Source organism: Oryx dammah, unplaced genomic scaffold, assembly GCF_014754425.2.
Source record: "Oryx dammah isolate SB20612 unplaced genomic scaffold, SCBI_Odam_1.1 HiC_scaffold_2, whole genome shotgun sequence".
Classification (NCBI taxonomy): domain Eukaryota; kingdom Metazoa; phylum Chordata; class Mammalia; order Artiodactyla; family Bovidae; genus Oryx; species Oryx dammah.
In genome coordinates, this window is record NW_024070186.1 from 17137112 (window position 1) to 17157238 (window position 20127).

The window sequence follows — 20127 nt, forward strand, 5'->3', positions numbered from 1 at the left end:
GCATGCCCTCAGGCCTCAAGGATGGATTCTCTTGCTATTTTCTAAATAAAATAGAGCTGTAACACTGATTTATCTAAGAGCTATAACATGGTCTGTCCAAGACCCGAGAGCTGGGACGTGCCGAGGGCTTTAATGTGGGTCACTCCAAATCTTTGTTGTGATGAGACAGACCCGAGGAGCATACACTCACCGGACAGTAAGCACAAAACAGGAAGCAATTAATTGCAACTGGGGAAGAAAGGGGGTGCCATTTATGAGAACAGCATCACAAAAACATTGTATTGCCTAATCTATTGAGAAATTCAGTATCAGGCGTGCTGTATGGGATTCTGCTCACAAGTGTTCATCATTAAAATACGAAAAGGACTTTTTTAAAAAATAAGTTTTTAGTTATTTAGTTTTGGCTGTGCTGGGTGTTCATTGTTGCATGGGCTTTTTTCTAGTTGTGGTGAGTAGAGGCTACTCTCTGGTTGTGGTACAAGGGTTTCTCATTGCAGTGGCTTCTCTTGTTATGGAACACAGGCCCTAGGCACATGGGCTCAATAGTTGCAGCTCCCAGGTTCTACAGCACAGGCTCAGTAGCCGTGGCGCAAGGGCTTAGCTGTTCCACAACATGTGGGATCTTCCCAGACCAGGGATCAAACTTGTATCTCCTGTATCAGCAGGTGGATTCTTTACCACTGACCACTAGGAAAGCCTCCAAAAGGACTTTTTAAAAACCCTCCACCCTTTTTTTTAACCAAAAACAGAAACCCATAGCCTGGCCTTAGGGGCATTGTTATTGAGGTACCAAGGCTGTCTGTTCTTGTTGCACCTAGACAGATTGAACTGGCTGCATTTAGAAGACTAGAAATTGTCCATATAACATTCTTAAAAACCAATAGTAACACTTTCTCATCCATCATTCCTGTTTGATCACAAGGGTTTACCTACAAATGTGTTAAAGACTAAATCCTTCTCAGCATCTGCCCCCTGCCTCTGCTAAATTCACCTTTTCTTTTTGCCCGGGCCCCCGTTGCTTCCTTTCACCTCCCCAGCTCTTGTCTGATTTTCCTCTTCTATTTAACAACTTGAACACCCCAACCTCGCTCTTCTCTGCCAAGAGCAAGAAAAAGATGCTAAAGCTGTTGCGTATTCTTCCTGGTGCCTTTGAGTCAGACCGGTGGCAGGTGGGATGTCCCTTTTTTTTGTTCTTCACAGTCCCTTGTAATTTCGTTATTGCCTTGCAAGGACTCTGTCTAGAAAATATCCTGGGCTGGCATTTTTATTGTTGGCGCCTCCGCCATCCAACACCACTGTTTTGTCACTGGTCTCGGTACAGAGAGCGCCTCATCACATCCTCAAGTCCAGCCTTTCATTCCCCGGAAACGAGTTTGTTTTCTTTGTGCCGGAGCAGAGAGAGAGAGCTAACACAAAGGTTTCAGCAGGGGCAGAAAATAAGTGCTGTGGCAAAGATGTATTCATGGGAGATGCTGAGGAGCAAAGAATCCCAGAGAAGTAGCTGGCAGGGCACAAAGGTATCTGCAGTTTTGCATTTTACTTGCCTAATAAAAGCTTCCAAGTCAAGAGTTTGAGGAGAGGGCAGGAAGAAGGGAAAATGATCAGATACCTCATTCCATAGCCTTCCAAACGGCAGGTTTTACTTTGGATACACTAAAATATTCAGTTCAACACATTCTCGCTGATTATCTTCCATGGACCAGATGCAAAATTTTTTAAAACTGTAAAATTTTCTTATTAACCATTTCTATTTGATCACAAGAATTTGGCCAGGTCCTGGAGAGAAAAGAAAGGTTACTAAGATTCTGTCCTAGGATAATGGAAGCTGATACCCTAGCGGCAGTCAGCAAAGGCTAATGTGGGATATGCTCATCTTTCTATAACATTAAAAAATGTGCCATAAAAGGGCAGAGTGAGTGACTAGGGCTATTGGGAGAATCAATGAAAGGCCAGAAAAGAAAGTGAAAGTGTTAGTTGCTCAGTCATGTCCAACTCTTTGCAACCCTGTGGACTATAGCCCACCAGGCTCCTTGGTCCATGGGATTCTCCAGGCAAGAATACTGAAGTGGGTTGCCATGCCCTCCCCAAGGGTATTTTCCTGACTCAGGGATGAAACCCAGGTCTCCTGCATTGCAGTCAGATTCTTCACCAACTGAGTCACATGGGAAGCCCAAAAGGCCAGACCCTGCCCCTCAAACATCTGTCTTTTAGGTTTGAAGGGCCCTTGAACTGGTATGTTAATTAATAATACAACATGTTTCTCATTCACTCGTGGGAGGAAACTAGAGCCACAGAGTTTAAGGTAGTAGGTGCCCATCTATTAAACAGAGTCCATTAGTAGAATCACTCAGTTACTACCTGACCCACATAAGGCACAGATCATGTCCCTGGGTTAGAATGAGTTCAAATATATTTACAGATTGAATGGCTTCATACAATATTTTATTGTGTAAAATAAGGACATTTCTAGTAATAGGTCAGTATTTCCTGAGCAACTACTCTTCAGGATCAAAACTGGAAATAGGAAAATTTGAATTATAGGAAAATACTGCAGGGGTTCCTAATGAACACTGTAAGATCAACTCCATGCCATTGACCTTGTTCGATTGCTATATGCTACTCAGTGTTTATAAGTAGGTTTGTTTCACTGTATCAACAAGCAACCTAGTTAGATAACGCACCATAACGTGCTTTATGTAAATTTTTTTTAAAAAAGAAAGAAAGAAAATGGGACTCAAGCAGTTTAGCCAACCTATATTCTTCCTTCCTGAGTGAATTACTAATTTTAGAGCTTAACGACCTCCTAAAGTCTAAATTGTCTTCAAGTGCTACCTTTTTTAAAAAATCTATAACCTTATCCACAAGTTCAGAAGCCACATTTTGCTTTAAATGATGCCCTGATTTTTTCCTATTACTAGCTCCTTTGAAGTACAAGGTTATAGAATAAATCACTGGCTGGGCCCATGATCCCAGCAGTGCCAAATTATAAAAATTTGATTCCAATGTCAAGTAATCAAGGCCAGGGTCACTAAAAGCTTCCCCTCTTAGTATGAGTTTACCCAAGAGGATGCAAAGTACCCAACCAGCATGGGTCAACTGGCAGTGCCAAGCCAAAAAGCTGCTTCCAACGTTTCAAATAAGCTAAAGATAAAAATCAGTGGATGACGTAAAATCTGACCTTCTTCCCTTGAACAGAAGCATATTTATTATTTGAAACATGGTTTCAAATGGATTAATAGTTTAAAGCCGATTAGTTCCGGAAGACCATTCCTAAAGAGAATGTGGCCTTTGGTCATCCACAGGCACGGCTGAAGGGGTGGGCCATGACTGTTCTAATATTCCATTTATCTGCTCTGCAAATATCTGAGCTAAATCTCTCCTCCTCTGTAAAACCAACACTTAGCTTGAACTCTGATAATCTAAAGGAAGAAAGGTGTGCATCTGGGAACTCAGAGGCACTTGGAGTCAAGGTAGACGGGTATAAAGGTGGCCATGATGGCACTGAGTCATATGCATGCAAACAGAGTGGTGGGTGGGCCCCCCAGAGACGTCACTGCCGAACTGATAAATGTCCCAGTTGGGGCTGAGATGGGATCAGAGGGCTGAGATGGGATCAGAATTCTGAAACTGTAGTTCTCAGCTTTGCATTTTCTTCCTTCTTCGTTCCTTTTTGTTTTCTTTCTCTTTGGCCTTTTGACCTTCATTTCTTAAAAATCATCCTTTCAAAGCTTCAAGTGTGTTATGGCAGAACTAAATTTTTAAAATGGGTTTCTTTATCCTACAGTGGGAAAGCACAGGAATAGCGGGAAGGTAACAGAGCCAGGCCAATGGCAGCCACGGAGCGAGGGATGGGGGCACAGGGGTGGGCGGGGTGCAGGCAGGAGCAGGAGGGAGCCAGGTGGTCTCAACCCAGGGCTTTGCCCTGCCTGTGGGTTCTATTTTGTCCATTTTTGTATTCCAGTTTTCTGAGATGGCAAGAATATATGGTCTTCTTTTCTGGGTTATGTATTTTGTCATGGCTTTGGAATCAGCTTTCATTTGACTAGATGATTGGGGGTCCTTTTTGTGAGCCTATAAAAATGTAAATGAAGGTTTTAGAGCCCTTGGGAAAATAACTGCTTTATGAGCTCCCTTTCAATTCCCCAGAAAAGCAGGGGTTGTTGTGAGGGAGCTTGCAAGTAAGAGCTTTTGAGAGGTGCTAAAGCAGGAGAAGGGGCTTCCCAGGTGGCACCCACTAGGTAAAGAACACACCTGCCGAGATGTAAGTGATGTGGTTCAATCTCTGGGTCGGGAAGATGCCCTGGAGGAGGGCAGGGCAACCCACTCCAGTGTTCTTGCCTGGAGAATCCCAGGGACAGAGGAGCCTGGTGGACTACCGTCCATAGGGTTGCACAGATTTGGACACGACTGAAGCAATTTAGCAGGCTCGCAAAGCAGGGGCAAATCCGCTGCTCTCAAGTTGGTTTTGTGTTTGGGAGGCCTGTGCATGTGATTGCCCCGGAGAGGTATGAAGCAAAACAAATTCCATTCTCGTAACTAGGACTTTGGAGATGAAAGTGTGATGATGTGCCTATGAATGAGAATCCTCTTTTTAAAAGAAACATAAGGGACTTCCCTGGCAGTCCTGTGCTTAAAGACTTTGACTTTCAGTGCAGGGGAGGCAGGTTCCATTCCTGATCAGGGAACTAAGACCCCACATGTCTTGTGGCCAAGAAACCAAAACATAAAAAAAGAAGCAATATTTTATTAATAACAAATTCAATAAAGTCTTTAAAAATGGTCCACATCAAAAAAAGTCTTTAAAAAATAAAATAAACATTAGAGCATGTGCTCAGGACTAGCACAGCCGCAGTGCTGGAGGCCTGTTCTGCCTTGTTGATAAGAACGCCTAACTCAAGTGCAGACCCCTTGGGAGAGATGGTTCTCAAAGAATAGGGAACGGAGGAACCACCCTGTGATGCTTTTACCCAGCTGGGATGCCTCTTCCTGAAAACTGACTGAATCACAATTAATTGACAAAATGCTAGCATTTTCCATGCTTTCTTCTTCCTTTTTCCGTGTCTTTATACTGTCCTGCTTTAGTCTCTTAATAGCTGTGCAAATAGGTGTGAATAAACTTGACATCTTGACGCTATTGTGCTCTATTTTGCTGACATGAAAACTGAAGGGAACTTGAAAACCACCCATCAGTTAGGTAGGTACTAGCAGGAGAGCTGAGATCACTTTTTTCTACCCAATCCTTTCTCCACGATACTTCTTCAGTTTTGGAACATTCAGGAAAGAAATAGTCTGTCGCACCCTTATTAAGCTAGCTTAAAGAGATACGTCAAAGAAACATGGAATTAAACATAGAATCAGTGTATTAACACAGAATCAATAATGACTTTATCATTTTATTTTTCCCCATGAAAGATATTTGGTTTGTTCATTTCTTATCTCTATATTCATTACTACCCAGGCCCCCCTATATTTAAAGAAAAAGGATTCCTTTTTTGGCTTGCCTATCCTTATCCTACTGCCCTTCTCTCCACTTCTTTTCTCCTCTGAATTCTTGAAAGACTCTTTGACAGTCAACTACATCATGTCTCACAAGCTCCTCTGAATCCTGTCTCACTGCTCCCCCAACCCCTCAAATGAAAATGCTCTCCTAATGGCAGGGGGTCACTTACCTTAAGATCCCCAAATTCTCCTTTCAGCTATCATCTTCCAGCCCTCTTTGCACATCCAGAGTGTTACCACATGTAATTTTTTGAAACACTTTTTTTCCATCATTGAGCATCACTGGGAAAGCCTGGTAATCTGTCTCCATCATCTCCTAGACTGAAAGATGAAGGGAAGAGCACAGAGCCAATGACAGGTATAGAGAAACAGCCAGGGCTTTAGAAAGGTGTCAAAAAGTCTCTCAGACTGAGCTGAAATTTGTGGGGGAAAAAAGTGGCAGACAACACAAAAGAGCGTGGAGCTGTGTTGGGAAAGAAGCAAAAGAAGACTTGAGATGATGTTCTCATCTTAACAGATGGCAGGTAGAAGAAAACGGACTCAGCATCTGTTTTACTTTGGTGTGAACCAAGAGAAGTGCTATTCAGACCAGAAAATGTGAAACAAGAATTATAGAAAAAGAAGGAAGGATGAGGGGGATTTTGAGAAAGGAAGAGAGGGAGAGATGGAAGGAAGGAAAAGGAAAAAGGATAAATCGGGTTGTTTGAGAAAATCATCAAAGCCCCTGATTATTTAAATTGATTTACTGTTTCAAAACCTACTGTGTGCTAGTGATTTTGGGAGGACTGGAGAGGATGCTGCCTAAAGTCATCTTCCTAACTCCTTGCTAGTAGATCAGGCAAGCCAGGCTTACAACAAACTGTTACACAGGACCCCAGATGATGAAAACCAAAGTGTGGGCACCAGTTGATGCAGTGATAATCCCCAAGAGGGACGTTTTCTCTCACTGGAAAGATTAGCAAAGGTGTTGTGTGGTTCCCCTCCGTTGTTGTTGTCCACTGACTCAGTCGTGTCTGACTCTGTGACCCCATAGACTGCAGCACGTCAGGCTTCCTGTCCTCCACTCTCTCCCAGAATCTGTTCAAGCTCATGTCTATTGAGTCGGTGATGCCGTTTCTAACCATTTCATCCTCTGTTGCCGTCTTCTCCTCCTGTCCTCAATCTTTCCCATCTTCAGGGTCTTTTCCAATGAGTCGGCTGTTTGCATCAGGTGGCCAAAGTATTGCAAAATCCCCCCCAAAAATTTTTTTTAAGATTCTGAACAAAATGATTTCAGACATGCTCCCAAGGACCTTTGTACATCATCTTTGAACAATCAGATTAGAGGTATTAGGAAGTATACTCCATACCCATTTTCGAAAAACAGTAAGTTCTAGAAACTGTAGATTGAAGTAAATTGGTTTAGGTTATAGGATAGTTTGTGAGCATCAGAGGATATGATAGGGATCAGCCACAGCCTGGACAATCCTATTTGCACTTTGACACGGTTGATGGAGAAGAGAGGACCAGGTTACAGCACTGGGCTGAAATACAGGCAAGCTAAGCTGATTTCTGAGATGGCATAAATCCAGGTGGGAGCTAATGTAGTAAAGGATGAAAGGCTAAAACCAAGGAGATAAAATTTAATAGGGATAATTGGAAAGTCTCCAATATAAGTTGTGAAAATTCATTTACATAACATATAATGAGGATTGTGTTCCCAACAGTGGGTAAGAGACTAGCAAAAAAATTACCAGTTTCTGGGCTCAGCCTCAAAGGACAACAAGAAATCACAGGTCTTCCATAGAAGAGAGTCTCAAGTGGAAAATTGCCTAGAAATTCTGCCATCTGAGGAGTGATTGAGAAAATTAGAGAATTCAGCCCAAAAAAGAGAACACTGAAGCCAAGCTAACTCAGACATGCCAGCTACCTGGAAATATTCAAATGGCTTCTCAGTGGTTCCAGAAGGTGCCTTTCTTATAGCCAAGGAGAAATTACATCAAGGGATTTCAACACAAGAATAGGAGGGTGTTTTTCATAACGAATTGTATCTTCAGGAAAAGACTGTGTGACTTTACTATACCAGAGGCTGGAGATAAAGACAAAAGGGCCATTAGAGAGACAGTGTGAAACCAGGAAGTCTTGATGCAAAGTGCCAAGACTGAGCTGAACAGATGTGGAGATGCTAGACAGGTGCAAAGGTCCTCAGAAGCCCAGGGAACCAGAAGGCCAGCGTCACCTGCTGGGTCGGGAGGGTGTACAGAGCAAGTCACGTCTGAGGGGAGGGTGGGGCAAGGGCTTGGAAGAACAAAACCATGGGGGCTCTCGGCAGAGAATGCAAGAGCAGAAAACTCAGAGAGGGTTGGCGGTTCAAAGTGAGAGGGAACCAAGCTAGAAAGACAACTAGGTCCCGCACAGGAGGCTGGTACCCTGAGCTGAGGAGTCCTATTGGCAAGGAGTCTTCTTTGAGAATTTCAGAGTACAGATGTGATCAAGTGAGCAGTGTGACTCAGAGCCAGTTCTGCCCTTTCTGCTGTGGGCAAACTGCTTAGAGGGCTGAGAGTCTGGAGCTGGGCAGACCAAAGAGGGAGATGCTGATGAGGAAATGAGAATTGAACTGGGGAGAGAGAAAAAAGCCAAAGTCCTAGGGAGACTGATGTGTTGAGTGGGGAGCCCTCAACAGACATGGAAGCCAGGTCAGTGATGGAGGAGATGTCGGCACCGTCTGGTCAGCAAAGGTATTGTCTTCCCTGGGGCTGCTGTTGGCCCCAGCTCATTGTAGCATCTGTCTAGGGCACTGTGGAAGGGATTCAGACATTTATTAGAGGAGGATTTGAAAAGTCTGTGATGCTCTTAAGATACCACGACTCCATGATTTTTAAAATATTCTCTTAATTTGTCCCACATCCCCTTCTTGCCCCTAAAGAGGAGAGTGTCCAGAGTTCTTCCTTTTCTTCTCCCCACCCCCTGTATGAACAGAAGACCCAGAACCCATCATATCCTTAACATCTCTCCCAACTGACTTCCAAATCAGCACCCCCCCACACACACAATTTACTTTAATACATTAAAGGACTCGATATGTTTGAAGCCAGGCATCTCAGCCTACACCCAAATTGCTGTTTCCTTGCTTCCTGAAGGAGCTCAGAATCCACCACTGGCTCCTTCTGCGCCCTGGAGCATTCTTCCTGTTAGTGTGTGCTCTCTTTAAGGTGATATCAGTCTTACTTGCTCTCCAACTGACCCAGCCTGAGAGTGCCCTCCAGGGTGTGTCCCTTGGTCAGCTGTCATGAGGAATGCACTCCTCTGTGTGGCCCTAAGGATATGACATGTGTCCCCCTCTATGGATAAAGGGCTTCCCTGGTGGCTCAGATGGTAAAGAATCCACCTGCCATGCAGGAGACCCGGGTTCAATCCCTGGGTTGGAAACATCCCCTGGAGAAGGGAATGGCTACCCACTCCAGTATATAAAGCTTTGAGGATAATGATTTTAAAAGAGTTTGTATCAACAGATACTAGTTATGATTTCCTACTCAGCTGCAGCAAATGATTGAATGTATCTGGATCCCAGTTTCCTGATTTCTGAAGGAGGGCTCAGAAATTCCCAGGCAGATGGGTATAAAGGGGACATGGGCTGGCAGTCCTAAGTAATCCGGGTTCCTAGCACGTGACCCTAGTCCACTTGGTCCCAACCCCAGGAGACATTCATGCCTGGTCCCTGATGCCAGCTGTATCATCCAGACTCTCTGCCAGCTTCACACTCCACCAGCTCTCAGCTTCCTCATGGGGGACTCAGAGAAAAAGTGAGTTTCCATGAATATAATGTTGCTCACAGTTTCAGATGAATCAGAAGGAGGAAATAGTAGTCAAGATAGACAGAGAAAGGGATCCACTATAAGGTGATGAGCATAGGGAAGGGTAGACCAAAGAGACTTTGGGTACCAAAGCCTGTGGATGAAGCTGCCTATTAATTGTAGACACAGAAATTTTGCTTTGGAGCTTGTCAGTACCAGAGGGACTTCTATCCCCACTGGTTGGAAGCTATCTTTCCTTGGCACATTGATAGGGAAAAAAAAAATCACAGGAGAGAAAGCTGTGGTGATTCGCTTCAGGAATAGAAAAAGAATAATGATGGTGTCAGAACAAGGACCGCAGATCCATCCTGAAGATGTCTGAGTCTGAGTTCCCTTCACATGGTGAGCTGACTTGCAGCATTTTACTCTTTGGAATTCCAGCCTCTTTTCAGAGCATTGAACTAGCCAGTGCTGGTTGTTCCATCGAGCTAATTAATCCCAAGCTTCTGGCACCTTATATGTGTGTATATGTATATCTACTTTGCAAGTGTTAAATCATTCCGGAAGAGAAGAAGCTTATCTTGTCTTTGCAGATAAATGTAAAGCCACAAGATGGGAAATTCAGTGCTGCTTTGCCTTCTTTGCTTTGCCATATGGATGGGGTGAAGGGAGCTATTTCACTTCCCAGACTGAACCCATCTGTGCACAAGCCCGGGGCCTCCTCGTAGGTGGGACCTGGCACCGCTGACTTGAAGAGCAGTGCTTTGGTACACGGGATGACTGCCTGTGTGTGGCTATGCCTGTGACTGTCCGTCCATACCTCCCAGTTACAGCATCCTGCTACCTGACACAAAAGCGACTGCATTCAAGGGTCAGCCCCCAAACACCAAAAAGTTCCCACAAATGCATTGCTTCACTCACACTCAGAGTCAGCTGAATCCATTCCCAGAAAGTTCCATTCATTGAACATTTAACATCAAAGCTTTTTAAAGAAAATTGAAAGAAAAATATGAAGGCCCTTGTGTTCTTAGAAAGGAAGCATTCATTTTTTTGCCAGGACAAAAATGTGTAAAAGGAACAAATTATATTTTAAGGGAAATTAGAATTTTAAAATGATGCCATCCAAAAAGTTTTTATAAAATTTACATCATTTTTAGGCAGGATTTCTTTTATTGGGAGTGGTAACTGTAAGGCCGGACCCCGGGGGCCATGATGGGCTGCCCCTCCTCTCCCTCCTGCTGGTGAGGGAAATCCCTAACAGAAGGAGCATCCCAGATCCCGGGGACCAATGACAGCACACTTCGCCAGCTAAAGCCGCCCCACCCCAGCCATGTAGAAGGACCTATCAGCCCGTGACACCTGGGCCTGGTGACCTATCCGAACCCCCATCCATTAACCTGACCATCCCTCGCAACGATCGTATATAAGCCACCTCCAACACGATATGGGCGCGGACTTCCTCAACCTGCCTCATTCGGGTCCAGGAACCCCGCCCGGGAGCACTTCCCCATTAAAAGCCTATTAGACACTCTTTTGGTGTCCTGGTCATCTTTACCTAACAGTAACCAGGTCTTGGTAAACAGTATCCTCAGCGGAAAGAAATTTTTAAAAGTTTTATTTCTGAGTTTGAAATAAACATCTAGGTTTCCAGACATAGTGATATGCAATGTATATAATTCTTTGATCAACCAAACAGATGCATAGCTCTCTAATAATGACTTAAGAGATCATAAGCTTTTTCATTTTAATAACAAAAAGAATGGAATTTGTACTATATAATGAATTACTTTTAAGATGTTCATTTTCTGACTTCTGGAAATAAAGTTAGTTTTTGAAAAGTGACAAATGAATAGTGTGAAGTCATTCAGTCATGCCCGACTCTTAGCAACCCCATGGACTGCAGCCTACCAGGCTCCTCCATCCATGGCCTTTTCCAGGCAAGAGTAACCGGAGTGGGTTGCCATTGCCTTTATCACATATCTGAGAATTTTTGTGGCTATTTATATGTGCCTCATTTAGAAGAAATAAGGAATCCATAAAAGTTTCAGTTATTAGTAGTGATCTCAATATACAATTACATTTAAAAATGGCTATTGTTATCTGATTCTGTAGAATATTTGTCAGAAATGCTTACGTGAATGTTAGTGAGTTGTTTATCTTGTACTAATGTTTGCTTTCTTTCCCCAGATGCAAAGAGTTTAGCTGAAATGCTCATGAGGTAAGAAAAAGACCTAGTACCCTAAATGTCATGTTTAAAAGAGCAATTTCCAACTTGTTTTGATGATTTCTTTTTGTTTAATGACAGTCTTGATAATCCATTTTCTATCTGACATATAGTTTTCATTCTAGGAAACTAAATATCCATGTAATGCCTAGTTGGAGTAGATACCAAGTAATGCACAGTTATGCACCTGTAGGTAGTCGTCTTATTGGCTAGACTCAACCAATAGCATATTTCCCATTAACCTGAGAATAAGGAGACACATTATAAGTATCAATAAGAAGCTTTGGTTTTGCTTCCACGAAATATGGCACCTTGAGGTCAAGCCTTCTTCCTAACGTTAGCCAGGTGAGAAGGAATCCACAAAAGGAAAGGTTCAAATTGATGGGCTGATCAATAAAAACTCTCTTTGCCCTCACCTCCCATGGCTTCTTCAGCAACCCCTCCAGCAGAGCACCCACCAACTTCTGCTGCAAATGTCTGTTTAGTCTGGCCTCAGAGGCCACAACCTGTCTCATCACTGAGTTAGGAGAAATCAGCAATATAATTGTTCCACTCTTGCTGTTGAATAGATGAACAACTAGGCATAACTGAATAAGAGCATGTTCATAACTGTACAAGCCAATCCAATATTTGCACTGTCTATAATAAAAATTTAAACCAAAAGTAACAGGAGGATAATCAGTGTCTAGGAACCAGGTAAGAAGAATGTCAGGGGAATTCTCTGACAGTCTGGTGGTTAGGAGTCAGCACTTTCACTGCCTGGGGCCTGGGTTTGATCCCTGATGAAGAGACTAAGATCCTGCAAGGAACAACCAAAATGAAAAAAGGAAAGAAAAACATCAGGGCCCCGATGGTGACTTTGATATTGTCATTCTAGGATGACTAATGTAGAAGATAAAAACAATGGGATATAAGGTCTCTTCCCAGACCCTACTCCACCACAGTTGGCTTTAACTTCCTTCCTTACCCTTCCGTATCAAAGTAGTACTTTTTTATCATTCACAAAGAGACGTGTCCATAGCAGTATCCTGAAGACCTAAGACAGAGGTTGATTACCATTGGCCCATGGATTACATTTCTCACAGACACCTTTGTTTGCCTATGCTGTGTTTTAAAACAATATGAATTGTTAGTAACAGATAATGAAAGACTCAAGGATGACTCTGGAATCTTTGGTGTGAGCAGTTAGATAAACATTGGTGCCATATGCCGAGATTAGGGTGGTAGATTTGTGTATGGACCTTTTTAATATAGGGCAAAGGAAGGGGATATTGGTCAGAATGAAAGGACTTGCATGGGTCATGTTGAACTGAGGATGCTTTTTAAGCTTCCAGTAAAGCTGCTAGCACCAATCTGGAGCTTGGAGTGGAGCTCAGAGATTCAAATGGCCTGTAAAATATCTCCTTCATCTGTCTAATCCCATCACACTAGATCAAACTTGCATGAGAAGATTATGAAAAGCTGTATGAAGTGTCTTGGGCCCAAGCTTTTGTGCAAGCCCATCCTTGTTGGCTAGTGGTCACAGGGAAGGCTGCCAGACACATGTGCACTTGTGCTGAACAGATCTGACAAAACTTCTGGAGAACAAGCCAGAGTCATTTGGTTTATAATAATTATCTAATACAGTAAGTTATAATGCAGTCTTACAAATATGAAATTGTTGATGGCATTTAAAAATCAAGACATTTCACACAAAACTATGGCTTTCTGGCTTCTCTTGGAAGTGCTCTGACCACACTAGACACAGCCTCAATGACCACGGCTGTCTGCACCTGCCTTTGATGCCCCTTTAGAGTGGGTGTGATCTGCTCAACCCAGGGGCCCGTCCGTCTCCAGCCCAGTCCACCTCACTGATCTGTGCCCTAGTCTGGTGCTTGCAGCTGTGTGTCCTCCCAGATAGCTTCTGGCCACTTCCCTCGTCATCTCCTAGACCATCAACCTTGCCCAAAGCCCATGTCCCTAGGGGGAGGTCTGCATTTCCTGACAAGGGCAACATTTGTTCCATTAGCGTGATGTGGTGTTAGCTTCTCTGCTGTGTTCTCTCCCTCATGAATTCCAGGTAAGACGTCAGAAAACGTCTTCTTCCTTCTTTGTTAATAGGGGCAGTTACCATGAAAGAAAGACCACGTGTTGATAAGAACAGGAATCAGTAATGATATTAGCAGGTGACAGTTGCCAACATGAAATTAGGAACATTAAAATTAGTAATTACTCCCACTTAAGATATTTAAGGTAGTTTTCTCCCAAAGGATGAAAGTGATTGAAAAGGAGGACAATTTCCAAGCTCCTCACATAGGTGGATTTTTATGGGATTAATTTAGAAGTAAAAGCAATGAGGGAGGGGATATATATATATAATTATGACTGATTTGTGTAGTCGCACAGCAGAAACCAAAACAACTAAAGCAATTATCACCCAATTAAAAAAATTAAAAAAGAAATGTTCAATAATAAATGATTGAACCAGAGGACCAGAATATATTTCATCGTGGCTCATCTTGGGGGAAAAAGAAACAATCAATCATTCTAGGCCAAGTGCCTGTACCCAGAACTTATTTATATTTTACATAGATGTATCACAGCCTATCTGATTTTTCTCGGACAATAGTTATTGAGACACATGTTTATGAATTAAATGGAAATAATAAATTGGTTGATAAATCAAAAAAAGCAATGCTTTTATTCTTGAAGGGTCAATTTAACCTAAGGTTGGCAGGTTACCAGGTCAAGCAACAAAAGACCTTGTCCCCTGCCTGGTCAGGTTAGGGCCAACCACGTTCCAAATGTGGCCCTGGAAGTCTAGGAAGGTCAGATCCATTGCCACAGACAAGCCTGCAGAATCGCTGTCCCCTGTCCTCACTTCTTTCTCTCAGAAGGTGAGGACTGAGCAGCCTGGGACATAGAATCACAGACCTAAGTTCTAGATGCCACCACTGGCTGGTTTTGTGCCCTGCTTTTCTCATCTAAAAACAACTGTTGGAATCAGTTCCTAGCTGTATCATCCTGTGATCCAGGTGAATGCACATTTACCGTCCATTCACACTCCTTAAGGAAGGATCTACAGATTTCAGTGACATTGGCTGTCCCAGAGCCAGGCAGGTGCAACTGCACGACAAACACAGACAACCTGGACCCCACTCTGGGGGAACCCCAGCCCCCACATGCTGCCACCTGCTATTGCTGGTTCGCATGCCTCTGGACCTTCCTCCATGTCACCCCAGCAAGTCACCTGGTAGAGGAGAGAGAAGATAGAAAGGGTTTTCCTTTTCTAGGACAAGGCAATAAAAATGTTTTTCAAGCATACCAGCCTTCTCAAAGGTGAGACTGGGTTGCCCTAAGGCACTAAGTAACACGTAGTTAGTGTCCTGAGACCAGTATTAATAAGAAAGCTACTTCTGAGCAGTGAAGGTTTCAGATTGAGAGTTCAAGTTAGTTTAGTTTTTTCATGTTTGTATGTTTATTTGTTGTTGTTCAGTCACTAAGTCATGTCTGACTCTTTGCAACCCCATAAACTATAGCACGCTAGGCTCCCATGTCCTTCACTGTCTCCTGAAGTTTGCTCAAACTCATATCCATTGAGCTGGTGATGCAATGTAACCGTCTTATCCTCTGCTGACCCCTTCTCCTCCTGCTCTCAATCTTTCCCAGCCTCAGGGTCTTTTCCAATGAGTTGGCTCTTCACATCAGGTTGCCAAAGTATTGGAGCTTCAGCTTCAGCAACAGTGAAAATGCTCACCCAGCTATTACAATGAGATATATCCTGATATCTTTACAGTTACTTTATACTTATGGAACACTCCATATCAGATTTTTGGGAGGAAGGGAGTTGCTATGCAAACATTGTCATTAGTTTTTTTTTCCCCCAAAGCTTAATAAAATATTGACTTTATGAAGTTGTAACAATTGCACATAATTTATTGGCTGAGCCCAGAAATACCATCCTCCAGGAACCGAGCTTCAGCCCTCTGTCACTTTAATCAGACAGCCAGATGGCAAATGGATGGCAGATGATTATATTTCAATAATAACTAGCTAATATATTTAGCATGATCCCATATCATATAAAAGAGGCAATTTTGTTTCCACTGTAAAAACATTCAGATCTTTTTTCAGATTACAAATGAAGTTTCTTTAATTAGCTTTTTTTAAAAAAAAGGTTTGCTGCTATTCTAATGACCAATTGTTATAGCTTAGGGAAATCAACTTTCATGTAACAATAGATCATAGGATATGGCAGCACAGATTAAGATAAAGAAGCAACTTGCTTGAGATCTAATAACCTTTTTAGATTGAGGAGGATGTTACTGGCTCTAAAGTACAGGCTTCTGGAGGTGTGACTCAGCTCCCATTGTGTCCAAGCATTATTCATTCAACAACCTTCAACAAATATTAATTGAGCACCTACTTCAGTCACATACTGTCCCAAGTTTCAGGGCTATACAGGGGACAGAAGAGATAAAAATACCCTTTAGGAAGCTTATAGTCCATTGGCAGAGACACCTTATAAATAACTCATTCAAACACCTGCTAGGAAGTTGTAAGTGCTGAGGAGACAAAATTAAGTGGAGAATGGGGAGTTCCCACAGCGGGGCCAGCTGGCTCCTCTGAAAAGACGGATAGAGGGGGGCACTACACGCCTTTGGGCCAGGGGAGTGTGTCCCAGCAAAGGAAACAGCAAGCGCCAAGGGAGGAGGGACAATTAGACTTTGAATCTTAAGGTTTATGGGGTCATTTTCCCATCTTCCTGCTGCAAGGCTTGGCAGCTTAGTCTTGCGGTGAAGGGGCATTCACCTCCAGCTTTGATTGTCCATGTTCACAAAGTTCAGTCATATTTTAAGTCCTTGTGCCAATTGCAGTGGACCACAGCAGTGATGTCACTGGCTTCCTGTGTCAAGCAGACCCCTCATTGTTAAGTATAGCTATGCGGATTCCTAGCTGTTCATTGAGCAGCCGCAGACTGCCTCATCACTATTCATGAGGAGCAGAAGGAACTAGCTCACACTTCTATTTTTGGTGCAAGGACAAGCTCTGGTCCCTCGTGAAGTTTCAAAACAGATCTCAGATATTCAGAGGAGGAGTTCCCCATATGTTTTTGTGGAAATAGAGCTTATCTGACGTAACCAGAGACCCCCGAGTCACCAATGTTCTTCATTTTGTACAAGGATCTGAATCTTTGCTTTAAATACACACACAAATAAAGTGAGAACTTGGTTGAGTAAATAATTTAAAACCGTTTATAGACCATGCAAAAAATTCAGGCCAAAACGTTTGAATCTGAGCTCTGCGTAATTAGCAGGGTCTAGCTACATAACCCAGTTACTCATCTGAAGAGAAAAAAAATCTGGTTCAAGATCAAGTCCTAGGAGGGCTGCTGCACCTTTCAAAGCGGCTGTTTTCATGCGCTGTTTTATTTACACCCAAAGGAAGAAAGAGCCATTGTAAAATATTCAGAATATTAACATGGACCTCTGAATGCAAACATGGAAAGGGCTTCTTGAGTGAATTTGACCTTTGGATTATTAACATTCATCAACCACATGGTTCAAGAGTGGATGAGTCCTCATGGTCGAGGAGGAATCTGGGACTCCTGGTGAATGGTTGGTTGAAGCTAAAAGCATTTGAGATTTCAGTACAGATGCACCTTTATTGTCCCCTATTACGTGTAATTAACAGCAGGTAAACCATCAGGACTGTGCCAAGCACCACAAATCTCTCTCAAAACAGAATTTGGCAGTAAATGAGCTAGATTTAGGGACACCATAGATTATCACATTGATTTAATTATCTGACTGGTTGCTGCTTTCTGGAGGGTATTTCAGAATATATTTTTAAATCTACTTGATTCTTATAATTCTGTAAATATTGAACAACCATTTTTCTAATGTGGATAGCTAATTAAAGCTTTTATTGACTTTCTTGTATTTTTGTCCAACATGCAGATTTTTTTTTTTTTTTTTTTTACTATGAGCTGTAACTGAACTTGATTATACCATGCAGCTTTACTACCTATTTTCATTTACTTTTAGAAGACAGCTCACTCTAAGAGCAATTTTCTGGTACACAAATTTTGAGATAAATTCTTATAGTAATTGCTTTTTTTTTCTCTTCTAAAATGTAATTGGATTCAGAAAACTAAACTATTGTCAGGAAAGCTAACAAGGTTTATGATTTGTTACTAGAACAAAAAAAAGTGACTCCAGGTAGAAAACTAATTTACCAGTAAAACCCCATCCAGGGAATAACCAGTACACATGTTTTCTCCCTTGCCATCTTTAGAATATTTCATGTCTAACCAATGAAAATGTTGTTGATTTAAGAATGTTTCTGTATGTATATTTTGTTTGGTTTTTACACAAGAAATGGGAAATTCCAAAGTAAGTTTCTACTGATAGTTGTAGAACCAACCTTTACTGACAGTTGATATTTTCTGAACCTCACAACTAACTGCTGAAACTTAATATTAATAAATATCATTTGCATGAAGGAGAAAAAACTATCATGTGCTCCTTTCCCTCCCCTCCCCACCAACATTCACATAATTAGATAATAAGTCTAGTTGGTGTGCCTAGTGTAACACTGAACAAATTCATTAATGTATCCCCCTTATTTTATTCCCAGTAAAAATACTCGGACTTCAGACACCTTGAGCAAGCAGCAGCAAACCCTGAGGATGCATATTGACATACCCAGGGCTCAGCTCTTGATTGAAGAGAGAGACACAATGGAGACCATCGGTAAGGTGTCTTGTTTGCCGCTTTACACAATGTGGCTGCTACAGCCATGCCCTCTCTGCCTAAACCCTGAGCCACTGAAAATACTATATATGGGAACATCTTGAATGTTACATGAGCAAACAAGTTAGAAGATAGACAACTGTTATTGAGAATAATAAGTACCAGCAAATATGGGGGAAATGAACTTAGATAAACCACAGAATTCACCTGAGAGAACCCCAACTCTGACCCAAGTTGGATCTTTTCTTAAGAGGCTGTCAGTGCCACTCCAAAGAAACCAAGCCACGACAGGCTGCACACTAAGACCCCATCTTGGAAACCCACTTTCTGAGCTCCTCCTCAACTCCACTAAGGACTTTATTAAAGAAAACGTTTAAATTCTGCAAATGTCTTCGCACAGGGCACCTTTCCCCATCCCTTGGCACACCATAGATATCCTGTGATGGCCTCTTTCTCATGGATTTGGAAAAGTCCCAGTTCCCCCATTCCATGATCACAAACAGACACCTGCAGAACTTCAGCCCCTGTCTGCCCTGAACCCAGGTGTCTCGACTCCTTCTGGCCTTTTTCTACTCTAAGTCCTCTGTCCACACAGCCTGCTTAGATGGTTCTATTTATTCCAGAATCAGACACCTCATATTTCCATTGCTGCAGTGATCAGAAGAATAGCTAACATTTATTAAGAGCTTGCTGGGCTTCCCTGGTGGCTCAGTGGTAAGGAATCCCTGGGTTCAATCCCTGAGTTGGGAAGATCCCCTGGAAAAGGAAATGGCAACACACTCCAGTATTCTTGCCTGGAAAATTCCATGACCAGAGGAGCCTGGCAGGCTACAGTCCATGGAGTCACAAAACAGTTGGACATGACTAAGCATACAGAGGGAACAGGGGAATATGGACAAACAAGTAGTGCCCCTGATCTTGCCCCTAGAGTCTCCCTAAACACATGAGGCTCCCTTCTGAAGTTTACTAGTTAGGTCCTTGTGTCACTCAGACGTGTCTGACTCTTTGCAACCCTATGGGCTGTAGCCCACCAGGCTCCTCTGTCCATGGGATTCTCGAGGCAAGAATACTGGAGTGGGTTGCCTTGGTCCTTAGAGCATCCCAATTATACTGGGTTGTTTAAATATGGCTATCAAATCCTTGGGCTTCCCAGGTGGTGCTAGTGGTAAAGAATCCACCTGCCAGTGCAGGAGACACAGGAGATGTGGGTTCGATCCCTGTGTGGGGAAGATCCCCTGGAGAAGGAAATGGCAACCCACTCCAGTATTCTTGCCTGGAGAATCCCATGGACAGAGGAGCCTGGTGGGCTACAGTCCATGGGGTCACAGAGAGTTGACCATTTAAACATCTCATCCTTTATATGTACTTTATGTGCATTATTTAACTCATTCCTCTCAATGCACATAGGAAAACTCCTTAGGAACAGGGAGGTTGAGAAGTTCCGTAGCTTGAAGGTCACACAAACAGGAGCAGAACCAGAGCAGAGCCCCCTCCTGGCCCCCTGCTTCACCTTCAATGGGTGTCACCTGCTTCCATATCAGCAAGGCTACCTCCCAGAACCCCTCGCCTTAGAAGTATGGCTGGGCCCCCCTGGCATCCATGGAAACAGACTCTGTGGCAGGTTTCCTAGGCTGCCCCTTTTCAAACTTCACTCTGTGTTTGTTCTGGAAGATGTTTGTTGGCATTCCACCCCAGGACAACCCTTCTCTGTGGTTTGACTAAAGCGACCCACCTCCTGGCATGGACCCTTGATCCTTCCTGCCAGGAAGACAGTTTTAACAGGCCAGAACCCTCCAGAGCCCCTGTCCCCACCCTGCCCTGTACTGTCTCTAATAGAAGAACAGAAATATCCAACCTCATGGCTCCTAATTCTGAGGCCTGGGCTGCCGTTGCTGGA

General features: G+C 43.1%; 1 protein-coding gene across 1 annotated transcript in view; it reads left to right on the forward strand.

The window, feature by feature from the left end:
• Nucleotides 1-20127, forward strand: part of DSCAM (DS cell adhesion molecule) — a 695428-nt gene that overhangs the window by 642264 nt on the left and 33037 nt on the right. The window contains exons 28-29 of the mRNA XM_040249128.1: nucleotides 11460-11490; nucleotides 18115-18230. Coding sequence (XP_040105062.1) covers nucleotides 11460-11490; nucleotides 18115-18230 — 147 coding nt within the window. The remainder of the gene's footprint in view (nucleotides 1-11459; nucleotides 11491-18114; nucleotides 18231-20127) is intronic.